The sequence below is a fragment of the Tyto alba genome, unplaced genomic scaffold (assembly GCF_018691265.1).
Source record: "Tyto alba isolate M040663 unplaced genomic scaffold, T.alba_DEE_v4.0 Super-Scaffold_14, whole genome shotgun sequence".
NCBI classification, from domain to species: domain Eukaryota; kingdom Metazoa; phylum Chordata; class Aves; order Strigiformes; family Tytonidae; genus Tyto; species Tyto alba.
Window position 1 is genome coordinate 51,751,621 of NW_024881276.1, and position 13,097 is coordinate 51,764,717.

General features: G+C 36.4%; 1 protein-coding gene across 2 annotated transcripts in view; it reads right to left on the minus strand.

Moving 5' to 3' along the window:
- Positions 1-13,097, minus strand: part of TBC1D23 (TBC1 domain family member 23) — a 38,464-nt gene that overhangs the window by 5,371 nt on the left and 19,996 nt on the right. The window contains exons 9-16 of one of the 2 annotated variants that reach the window (XM_033005281.2): positions 11,654-11,776; positions 10,512-10,604; positions 8,098-8,268; positions 7,836-7,878; positions 7,015-7,124; positions 6,204-6,346; positions 4,978-5,022; positions 1,793-1,881 (exon numbers count right to left, since the gene is read on the minus strand). In XM_033005281.2, the coding sequence (XP_032861172.1) occupies positions 1,793-1,881; positions 4,978-5,022; positions 6,204-6,346; positions 7,015-7,124; positions 7,836-7,878; positions 8,098-8,268; positions 10,512-10,604; positions 11,654-11,776 (817 nt within the window). The remainder of the gene's footprint in view (positions 1-1,792; positions 1,882-4,977; positions 5,023-6,203; positions 6,347-7,014; positions 7,125-7,835; positions 7,879-8,097; positions 8,269-10,511; positions 10,605-11,653; positions 11,777-13,097) is intronic. The other variant, XM_033005282.2, reaches the window with a different exon arrangement.

A 13,097-nucleotide genomic window follows, 5' to 3' on the forward strand; every position in this document is an offset into this window, starting at 1 on the left:
TCAAACCCAAAATTTTCAGCACAGACTTCTGTGCAACACCTGACAGTCCTGCAAGTGTTATCACATAGTTGCAAAATATCCATTTTTATGTCTAAGTATGGTGATTATGTTTACATAGTAATCTTGGTGCCACATTAGAGGAATTTAAGCAATTTAGTTATCTAAAACAATGAACTATATTAAATCCATAGAAATTACTCCCAGAAATAACTTCAAAGGACACCTCTTTAAAGTGTCTTTTAAAAGCCCATTTTCTGTGCTTTGTTTAACTATTTATTTCAAAGCAATTCAGAATTATAGCCATTCTTTTGAAAGCTTTTCACTGAAAAAATACATCATGAAATTGAAAGGAATGGAAGAAAATCCATCCTCATTTCACAGAATGGTTGAAGACGAAAGGGACCTCTAGAGGTCATCTGGTCTAAGACTCATACTCAAGCACTGCCACCTAAAGCAGGTTGCAATTATTATAGCCGGTTGCAATTATTTACTACCAAAAACCCACTAAAACAAATATACAGGAACAGGTTCACTTTTTGCATTCTTCTATACCAAAATAACGTACAGTTCACTTTATGTGTGCTGGCTTTGTTTATTCAAATCATTGCAGCGATCTGCTCAATTACGAAATCTAATAGTGTTTTTAAAAGCAAATGTAAATAGAAATTAGCAAATAGCCATTATTGAAAATATGTTCTAGTCATTTTGTCTTTCAGGACCTGGTTTTCTGAAAGCACAGAGACTTTGACAAACACTATTATGGATGCTCAGAGAACTGTGCAAACTTAATTACATGGCATTTGGAGAAGTGTCTTGTTAGCGTCAAAGCCTCTGCCTGATAGTTTTTTCATTTTGCTCCTTCCCAATTCTTATAGAAACAAACAATGACCAACTGTTTGTCATCAATCTTATTTAAACAACTCCAGAGCCTATGAATTTCTTTCATTAATCTTCCTAAATTATTTTTTTTTGCCAAAGATTCTTAGTCTAGTTATTTGCTTCTCACATTGAAGCAGAGTACAGAGTTGTGAGATGACGATGGTTGGGAGTGAGCTAACACTACCACAACAAAACCAGGACAGGAGTAGATATGCACCATTCTAACACTAGCACTGGTCTCAGAAAAAACATCTTTGTGAAAAGTGCGGTGTTCCAGTTCTGCCTGTAACTTTTAAACTAGATTTAAAAATTAAATAAAAATTGCACGCTTTTCCTACAGCATTCTGCATGCATATCAAGAAGTGAATCAATTAATAGATTCAATTGCTAAAAAGCAAAGTCCAGAACACTAGAGAGGTGTGCACATGTTAGTCATCTTAAGTCTAGCTCCAACTGTATTTTCAGAAATTCAGATCATTATACTAACTGCCAATCCTAAAGATTCAACATGAGATCTATCAACCATACTAGATTCTTTACATTTTGCTTAATGTTGTGAGTAATAGCGGTATAATTGCAGCTTTACAAGTACAAGACCAGTGTAGAAAGCCAGATCTTTCCTGCAGAAATAAGAAGTGAACATGAATGATCGACTAAACCCATCTATTTCCATTTCTTCCTGTTGGCTGTTTGGTACCTATCAGAAAAATCTTTTTTATTTAGTCTGCTACCATGTATTTGAAGAGACTGTTTCTTGGTTGGTCCTAGGCACCACCATAAACAGGATCAATGATAATGAGAAAAACGTAGCATTGTAAGACAAAGATAGAAAATACAGTCTTATGATTTAGCCAAACTTAATAACTTTGTCCAAATATGCTAATGTAGGTAAGAGGAAAATCTTCTACTGTACCAGTATCGTATTCTTCTTCATCTCCAATGCTGAATACTGGTTTAACACCACGGTAGGGTTTTCCTACTCTGTCACTGCTGCTGACATGTCTGTTGGCAATGAAAAGGACAGGAGAGGACATGGAATGGGAGAAAAAAAAAAAAAACTTTCATACTGGTAGTATGACTCCTCCAGTAACATATTAGGAAAATGTAAACACAACTGTGCAGTGGAGAAGGACAAGAGAATTTCATGAAGCTCCTGCAAGGAAACTGTGACTAACCCATCAAGGAATTTGTTTAGCGAAAGCACGTATTTCAGTTACTTGGCAAGGCTGACTTGTAACAAATAAAGTGAAAAGAAGTACTTGTTTGTTTTAAAAAGAACTTCTGGTCAGCTTCTCAAATGACAAAATACATTAGACCCCTGAAAACTGACAACATGCTATGAAGTTTCTAGCATGAAACTGAAATATTTCCAGACAGTCATGGCAGTTTTACAAAGATTGGGATGGAGGAAAAAAATTAAGACTATTAACTAACACACCTGGAAACTCATTTTTCTGGTTAATTCCTCAAAAGATAACAAAATACCTTAAGCACCTCAAAGTGGGGTTATTATAAACCACCCACTGTAGAGCGAACTCTGACTTCCTGTCCATTACTTTTCTCTGGCATGAGAAAAAAATCCTGAAATCTTTGGTCAAGCAATTTCTACTGCTAAAATCCCAGCATCACTGGGATTTCTGCATAGATATTGACCTCAAAAATCACATTTAATCACACTCGTATAGATCATATTAAATGACATACACAACTGAGCCTTAATGTTTGACAGTAACAGTTGCAAATCCTGAAATGTTTTAAAGCTCCAGCTCTGAGTGCTGTGATTACACCGTCACAGCTCTCATGTTAAAAAGTTCTGGCCCTCAGCTGCTGAGAATACCTAAAAAACATGAGAAAACCTAAAGGTTCATAAAGTCACAGAATAGGTAATTGCTGAAAAAAAATAAACAGTTCATAATTTTAGCACTTAGAACCCAAAACATAACCAAAACATGCCTGTCCCCCACATTTCAATTTCTTTACACTTCCTCCCCATTTCAATTTCTTTAACCTTCCTCCCCATAATGTGTATTCATATTTCCTATAAACTATAAGCTCTGGTTCCTGTTTTAAGTATATTCACGAACTCCAGTTTGCTTCTGCTGTACAACCAAACTGGAGAGGTAACCTCTTTAGAAAGATATGTGTGAATGCTAGTACTTATGTATACCTGAAGGCATATTCATAAGTTAAAAAAGAAACCTACATTTTGTATGGCTAAAATTTACTAATGTAGACAAAACAAGGCAATGTTTAATAGGAAAAAGACCAGAAATGCATTCTACAATGAAACAAAAAATAAACATACAAAAACATGCTCATTAGTGTTTAAGACAATAAGCATCAATGACACTGACAATTCAAGAGAACAGTGCTTCTATGTGGAGGCTTTTGTAAATATGCTTTAGTAATACATAACCAATTGAGTAAGAAGAAGCACATTTAAATAGAGTCAAATTGAATTACACAGAAAGTATTTAAAAGAAGATCTCATTGGTTTATAGATCAAAGTTAGTCAAGACAAGAGAAAGTAAAAAGCTGCTTTATAAAAATCTGGTAACATCTTAAACTAGACATGGATTTCCTTTAACTTGTTTGCATGGAAGGCCATCATTACACTGTTATAAATTGAATGCAATTCCCTTTAGTGGCAAACCTGCACAATTAAATATATTGGTGATAAACACAAAGTGCATCTAATTGAATGGATGGGAAAAGAATGCCATTCCAGGTTTTTAAGAGCTGCAATCTTAAGAGCATAGTCTAGTGGTGCATCGTGTGAGCAAATTTATTATTGCATCTCCTCAAGGAAAGACGATAAGCAATGTAAGTGAAAGGAGCAAGTAAAATAACTGAAGTATAACCTCAATATATCAGAACTTCTTGGTTACAAATACAGATTCAAGTGTCTTTCAGTTATTAAACACAGTTGCCAACTGTTTCAAGTTGTAATTTTAACACTTTCTTACCATATTCTAAAAACTGATCAACAAAATGTGGGGAGAAATCCCCATGATCTTTAGGATTTCTAAATTAACAAAATATAGTATGTGCTATTGGGATATTCCCATTTTTTTTTCTTTTTAAAAACAATATTGGTTAACATTACTATTGGTTTTGCTCACACACCACCATTTGGTAATGCTTATGCGTAAATCCTATCTCAAATTATGTGCAAACTACTTGAAAGAAGAATTGGCCCAAAATCCTTGAAAATCCAAACAGCATTTTAAATCTTCATTAATTCTTCCAGCACCAATCTTCATCTTTTACAGTCTATAAGGGTCAAAAGCTATAACACAGAGTTCCTAAAGTATAACCAAAGTTCTAAAGTGATTACATGTGAGCTGTCCTTCATTTATCACAAGTGATTTTATATAACCTCAATTCACAATTTTTATTTCTGAAATAATTATAAGGCAATAAATCCGAGACAAATGTGAAGGGATTCCACATTTGTGTGAAGTGCAGTAATTTTGTGAACAAGATGAGGGAGAGTTACAAGACATATTTACTTATTAACTCAGCATTTTTCTTTTCCCAGTGATGAGTACCTCTGTTTCTATCAGCATGTTCTGTCACTGTGTGATGAGAAGCATAGAAATTTCAGATTTCCAGACAGAATTTCTGTATCAGTTCCCTGTTATATCTAAGCTCTGATGATGCTTTATGAACAGTTTGTAACAAGACCTTTTCATAACTGTAGTTTCTCTTGTTAAAACCTTAAGCCATAACTTGTTCAGTGATTTCTTCTGGTGTCTTTCACTAGGAGAAGTCACTAATAAAATGCATATAGGAAATGACAAGTGAAAAAAAAAACTCAACAAACCAAACAATATAAAAAGCAATAGTAAGAAACAGAACAGAAGTAGCAAAGCAGAAACTAATAGAAGAAAGCACTGCCAATACATTCTTTTTCTTCCTCTAGTCCCCTGACCAGTACTTGTAAAACCCAATAGGTTTAATATACTCAAAACCCCTAAATTAATATAAAAGTATGTGAGCAATTTTGTCAGTGTAACCAATGCTTACAAATATTGCAATGCCATGCTAAATATGACAAAGGTGGTTTTAGTCAGACTGCTTAATTATCAAGCTTACCGCTCCAGGCTTGCTCTGTCTGGCCAGGGAATATTGAAAGGTATTCTATAGTACATTGGGGCAGAGGACAGAACAAGAGAATTAAAAAAAAAAAAAAAATTAAAGGAAAAATATAGATAAATAATTGAAATGTTCTATATTGGCAATGCATCTTCTTCAAAGAGGATGCATTTAAATAAAAGCAATGCTTCATGACAGCTACCTAAGAGATAGAGAAATATTTGTGAAAATTCTATTAAAAGATGCATTTTCATGGTATGTATGGCATACATATAAGCCTTTTGAAAAAACTACTATCAAATGATATTTAAGAATTTTTTGCCTCTAATTGTGAAATAATAACTTAAAAATCCACAACATTTTCCAATACAAAAAAACCCAACAATCTGTATCTTTTGATTAGGTACAAAACTACTAAAAACTACTGCTCATTTGGCATGTATTTTAAATCCTGCTATCAAACAAACACTAGGTCTGTAAAATTATTGAATATCAATGTCTTAGCAACTTACAACTACAAAGGCTGTATTTTAAAGAACTCTAAACCAGAGTATTCAATTAAAGCTCTGACAGATGAAAGCTGTTATTCTTTTGTCTAGTTAAGATAGATATTGGGAATGATGACTTCCAACTCCGAAAGTGTCTTTTAACATGTTTGCACATTCTCATTCCCAGCTCTACTTGAAGATACAAAAAAATGAACAAGAGTGGATTCTGGGTTTGAAAAGCAGCTTTACATCAGGACTTGAAAAATCAAAATCTTCAAAAAAAGTTAACCTCAACTTGGCAAGATGGGGCAGTAAAAAGACCAAAACAGAACAAAACCAACCAAAGGAAAAACCCCATCCAGAATCCTTCTGTCATTCACCCACTCCATTAGAGTCAGGATGGGGAAGAACTGAAATAAAAGTGAAACGATTCTTGACTTTTAGACTGAATACAGAGCTGACACATTATAAGAAGTCAAACTAACCATGCAGTGGCAAATTCTAGATAAACATTCCAGAGAAAAAGCTGCTCATACTGCTCTTGCAATAGTAAGGCAGCGCAGTAGGCTTATGGTGCCACGAGAAGTTGTGAGGAGGGTAGGGGTAGGAAATCTAAAAGCTGAAACGGGAAGATAACTTTTTTTCCTAAATAGCACAGTCTTCACATTTACAAAAGAGCCACCTGAAATGGGAAGTCATTCCTCACTTCTAATTCACAGTGAGATATAAATAACGCACCTGTCCACTGGAGTAGATGTATTTTCAATAAAACTAATAACTTTTTCTTTCACATTCACAGATTTAGTCTTCAAAGCAACTGTCATTTTATTCATCAGGGACTTTACTCCTTTTCCATCACTTGAACCATTAGGAGAATCACCCTGTAAAAGTAATTCCTCTCAGGATCAATCATATAAAAATAATGCTATTTCATCTCTGGTTTGTTAAGAACAGAGACTACAAAATAGTAATCTACTTTTTGGTACTCAGCAGAACAATAATTACAGCATGAAGTATTCTTTTAGAGTTCTATCAAATGACAGCAACAATATAAATCTGAGGTAAAGATAATCCAATAAAGCAAACTTAATAAACCTGATTACTGAGCATTCTGCTACGAAAATCTAGAGAGGAAGGAATTCTATTAATGATAAGTCGTATCCAAATGAAAAGCCAATTTCTATGTACAACATATCAGCTGTAGAAAAGAGACGATTTTGAGCTTTTCCATGAAAATATATGCCAGTTTTATAGTAGTTTATTCCCAAAATGAAGAAGAGCCAGCAAGAGAATTGTCCATTACATATATTCTGCTGGAGAATGACTACAGCAAGTTCTTCTCTACAAGCTCTTCCCCTCAAGAGGATAAAAATGTTTAGGTCACCTCCAACTGGACAGTGAATATAGTTTGAAATTAAACGCACAACTGAAAACAATCATGAGTTGCAGTAATGCATTTTACAGAACAGAATGAAGAATATGAAGAAAAAAATTCAGTACGCCTGGGGCTCCCATCCCGCTATACCACTTGAGCTTAAAATTCACTTACATCAACAGAGGAGTTTATGCTACTTCTTGAGCCTGAGGTACTAGCAATCCAGTGGCCATATCCATTTTCTGGTCCTTCCACATTGATATCTGCTAAGTGCTGCTGGAGGGCTATTAAAAGGCCATTAAAAAATGTTCATAACTACATTGGAATTAGTCTGTTGATGAAAATACTGTATATCCAAGACTAAACCAGTAACAATTTTTGCTCCACATGATTTAATGAAACAGATAATTTCAGATACCGCTATAATCATCCCTGGCTTTTCTTTCAGTAGTACAAAGGCATGAGGACAATCTTTATTTTAGTAAAGAAAACAGTTAAAATACACCAGCAAATAGAAATAAGTCACTGATTTGATCCTAACTATAAGCTTTTATGACACTGCACATATTAACCAGTAAAGCCTCTGTACTCATATTGTAGCACAGATGTCTCTACTGCTGTAGAGCCTGATTGATTCTAGCAAAATAAACTGTAGAATTATGAAATGTTGATTTAAGAAAACACAACAATTAATAGTAATTATGAAGTAGCATCTTCATATGGATCTGTAATCTAGAGGCTAAACATCAAGAATTATGTTAGAAGAAAGAGGGAATTTCCCCACTTCCTGTACTAATTTTTAACCATTCAGAAATGTGGGTAAGCCATAATAGTTAACCACAACTGTGCAAGTGCAGAGTGTTGACTTACACAAAACAAAAATGAGACCTATTTGCTATTCATTTATCTCATTTCTTGCCAAACCCTAATAAAAATATTAACAGCATTAAGATATCACATTTTCTCAAGTTAAAGCTCATTATTAATAAGCTTACCCATAAATCCTCCTTTGGCAATGCTTACATACTCCTTATTTTTCTGCAACAGAAAAGACATTTTTGGTTGAAGCAAAAATCTGTGGAATAAGTTTGGCAAACATGGTAATAAAACATGGGCTAATTTAATAAAAAATGTAAACCTGAGGACTGTAAAAAACAGTTAAGGCTTTAAGAGGAAAATATTTTGCCACCTAGTACCAATGATACGTACAGACATACTTTATTTCAGCTATTAAAATCAACAGCAATATAACTGTACCTGTAAGAAGTGTGCTAGCACCATGTTCATATACATATCTTCTTCTTCCCTGCCACTTCCCATGAAGCAGAGATGTTCCCCACCAGCTATGGAGCCAGACTCAATAGATTGCTTTTGTGCTTCTAATAGGGATTTCACAGATTGTGCAAATTCTGAGGGGTTTTGAAGCATCTGTGGAATAAACAAACAAGAAGTGCTGTTTGACACCAACATACTGTAACACAACTTGTGAAGAGATAAACACTTTGAAAACAGTTATGATTTGTTGAGCAACTGGTCAAAACACTGCACAAAGACACACACCCACCTAAAAGACAGTCAGACCCAGACCTCATGTTATGTGAAGAACAGTGACAATGGTCCTTTACTTCCTCTTTCCACCTTGCTCTCCACAAGAAAGAAATGTAGCTAACATTTGTTAGTTTATTTCTGCAGACATCACATAACGGTGGAAAAAAGTCTTTGCAACTTTAATGTTGCATTAAGTTGGAAATGTGGGAGAGGGACTGATTTCCATATTTGCTCATGCTTACGCACAACACTTTCAAACTTTGCACTTTTGAAACCCCTTAAAATACCTTGAATTTACAGGTGGCAGTAAGGAACTCTTCTCGTCTCCCCACTAAGCTTTTTCTCATTTACTTATCAAGATTTGGAAAAAAAATTACCATCAGGAATACAAAGAGATACCGGGGATTCTTAGTACCCTCAAAAAGCTAAGTCTGTGGTCTCCTGAAGGCCTGTTACTCATGCAAAAATAATAAGCTGCTATATGAAAGACGTGGAGAACCAAAGACTTTCTAAATACAGCCAAAATTTTTACCTGCTCTTGTAAGGAAGGCACTTATTTAAATTAGTAAGGAAATGTTCACCTGTAACTGGGTTTTGGCGGGAAGGAATTCTCATTATCTATCCTTTACACAGCATTAAATGACAAAGTAACAAGTACACAAACTAGCCATCAGTAAGTCAACCTGAACTTTAGCCTGGGTTTTCCTAAAGACAAATGCTAGTGCTTTATTACATAGGTGCTAAATCTCACTACTTCCTCTATCTAAAACTACCTATAAAGGAGATGGATTCCCAACTGCTTTTCCCCATTGCCACCCCTTAAAGTAAATTCTGTGTACTTTGAACATACAAGGGTATAAAATGCACTGAAGTTCCATCAGTGCATTTTAATCTCAAATATTATTCCCTACAATGTTTTCCTGGCATTAGACCTCTAAAACCAGAGACGAACCTGGTGACTTACATCCAGCATGGTTCATGAAGGATCCTAACCACACCAACTGACACACACTGCAGAAGTTAATTCTAATATGTAATTTAAATACATATGAACTAATCACATCCAATTTAAGAATTGTTTTCATGGACTTCTTTTCCATACATTACTAGGTTTTAAAACTACTTAATTTATAATGTTTATTTCTACTTTATTGATTTTGATGTTCAGTTAAGGCTAGCAGAGGAACACCAACATACCACAGCAAAAGTTTCTTCCTAAATAACTTCTGATCTAGGTTAAAACCCAAACCACTATATAATTATACTTGTGCAAATAATACCGAATAAAACATTGTTTTAATTAGAGAGGTAAAAATAATAGATGCAGGACTGAGCTTCTTAACTAAGAAAGGTAAAAAAGCCTTTTATGGGGTATATACGTAGAAATAATTCTATGCGCCATCCATAGACTGCCTGAGGTGAAATAGTAGAGGGTTAATCTAGAAGTGAAGAATACACTATAAACCAGCTGAAGCATAATTGATTTGAGGAAAAAAAGAACAGAGAAAAATATGATTGAATGTTCATTTAGGAATTCATAATCAAAGGGAAACTACAGCAAAATATTTAATGAAGTAATTAGTCAATAGTACATCTCAGTCCCAGAATTAATGCACTTCCTCTCTCATACTGTACTGCAAAAATTTTAAAGGAGAAACTAAATCCTTTTCAGGACATATGCTCCTTGCAATCGGGCTGTCTAAGACTGGCTGGTGGTGGGGGCGGGGGGGGGGGGGGAGGAAGGAAGTTAAAAAAAAGAGTGCTGCTGCTTGTTAAAATTAATGACACCTTTCATTGGAAATTATGATGCTAAAAGAGAGATTTCTCCTCCAAGCAATGTCTAGCCTTTAGACTGTATGGGTTTCCAGTTCTAATTAAAGAACACAAAGTCTAGAATCCCAAATTCTAATATCATTAAGGACTAAACTTCTCAGTAAGGTGATGGTTTCAACCATCTTCTTTGGAGAAGGTTACTTTTGAAACCTCATCATGTAGCTAGACACTGCAGTCCACAGACTAGAGTCTAAACTAAGGATAATTTGTTTTTTCGAGACAGACATTTTTCTCTCCTATTTAATTTAGGATTAAAAAAAAATCAGTAAAGAAATAAAAAGCATACAAACCAAATCCGAATCTAAATGAAATGCTGTTGATAAATGCCCAGCATTGTATTGCTCTGCAGGACGACAATCCACTACAAAGAACCTTACTCCTTCCTGAAAGAGAAAGATTTTGCCTGTTATAAATTTTTAAAATTGTGTAATTATTGATAAGAAAGTACATCATTCAATTATATTTTAATACTAATTTCAATACTACAGGAACTCCTCAAAGGGGCTAAAAGCTATCAGAAAAATCTTATTTGATTAATCTCAATTTCTACAGTTACCAGACCACCAATAGTATACTAATAGTGATTTCCCATTAATACATCAGCTTTTGCATTGGAAAGGATCACCCAAGTGTAATACACAGTGTAATTATTTCACCTCCACTGAGAAGAAATATAGTGTGTATGAGGGCACACATCAACAAGACATCAGAAAGGACAACTCAAGTCCCAATCCGACAGTCCATTACTACTCAGCACAGCACATAAGGATAGCTTTATATCCCATGGACTTAAACAGGTTATCAACAGATGTCTAACTTTACTTGGACTAGGGAAAAAAAAAAAAGCATGCATGGTGAAACTGGGGGATGGAAACTGCTACAAAAAGCCAGTAGTCAATAAGAAACACTGTAATCTAGCTGCATTATTACCCATATATTGGCCTTAAATACTGTAAGTGAAGTCCCTGTGCCTATGGTCTGCAATTAACCACTACAGAAATAGTGGTAATCAATTTTTTTTGTTTGTTTAAACCTTTAATTGACAAAAACTAGATATTTCATAATGGCATTCTTCTCAAATGTACTGAGTAGTGGGTTTTAAAATTTCCTCCACAATAGCTACACCTGGAAAGCAATTCAAATTAGTGAGGTATTACTTTAAGCTCCCACTCCTCAGATTCAAATCAGCTGTATTCAGTTCCCCTGTACTGTAGCTGCAGCTGCTATAGCACAAATGCATTGCAGTCATCAAATTATTTACAAGGCAGACAACTTCAAGACAATAATACTTTCTCCTGAAATAGCAAATATTCATCTGTGTTGTTAGCACTTAAAAATATTTGTGATACACAAAGTAGTAAGGGATTCTTTTCCTTTTCTATAAAATTGGGAAAAAAAAAAAAAAAAAAAAAGAGTAGTTTAATATACTCACTCCTTGTTGCTGATTTGCTTGAAGAATCTCAGACACAGAAACTGCTAGACAGAGAGCCTGGCTCAAGTCGGTGTCATCATCTTTGAGGCCCAGCAAGCTACTGCCAAAGAGACTGTTGTTGTCCTAATAAAGCATGAGGAAAAAAAAAAATTAATTGAAGCTACTGTCTTCAGATGTGAAGGCTTAAAGTAAAACTATATCCTCCACATCACAAACATCAAGTGTGATACACGCATACCTTGTCCACACAGTCATCAGATTTTTGATCTACTGAAATTCTTTCTGAAAAAAATGACAAGGCCTCAACTTCCATTACAAACATGGTTGCTCACCACTGACCATGCCAACACAATGAAATACCTGTCTCCTGGGTTTAGTTGTGTTTTTGTTTCCCCACAAAAAAAACCCTCACATACTTGTCTACCCATATCAGAGAAAATACAGAGGCAAAGGCAAAGACTATCAATTACTTTTAATCCATTAATTAACTGAAGTCAGATATCTTGAGTAAATGTCCTGGGTTGAGTGAGTGGTGGAGTTTTTTGGTGGCAGGGGAGGGGGCTATCGGGGCGGCCCCCTGTGAGAAGCTTCTCGAAGCTCCCCCAGCTCCAAGCCAGCTCCACTTCTGTTTGGGAAATTGAGCCAATCGGCTGCGCCTCTGCGATAACGTATTTAAGAAGGGACGTGGTGACGGGCAGTGGGACTTGTGAGGAGGAGTTGCTGCAGCTGCATGAACACCAAGGTCAGTGGAGGAACGGAGGAAGAAAGGAGGGGGGAGGTGTGCCGGAGCAGAGACCCCCCTGTATCCTGTGGGGAGACGGCAGGGCGGCCCCCCCCTGCCACCCATGGAGATCTAGGGTGGAGCAGACATTGATTTGTGGCCTGTTGCTCCTGCTCAGCTGATCAAGGTGCTGTGCACGAAGAAGACCGGGGTCTCGTGGGAAAAGGCAGCCCCACTGCTGTAGTTCAGCACTGGGAGGATTGCAGCGTGCGGGGGAGTCCCACGCCGGAGCAGCTCGGGAAGGGCTGCAGCCGTGGGAGAGAATCCAGTCGGAGGAAGTTAGTGACCCATGACGGAGCAGTGTGGGGAACGCTGCGGCCCGTGGGAGGAATTCATGTCGGAGAAAGTTTGTGGAGGACTGTCTCCTGTGAGAGGGGGACCACGATGGAGCAGGAAGAACAAGTTTCCGACACTCCCCTAGCAGAGCTGAGCCCGGGAAGAAGGGAGGGGTGGGGGGAAGGTGTTCTCAAGATGTGGCAATGCTTCTCACTGTCTTACTCTGTTATGTGTTGTTAGTGTCTGTAATAAATGTATGTTCTTTTTTTTCTTCCCCTAATGAGTCTGCCTTTTGCTCGTGATCATAAAAGGGGGATTCTTCCCCATCCCAGTCCTATCTTGAACCCCAAGCCTGGCTCTCTGTCCCTTCTCATTGCCGGAGGGGAA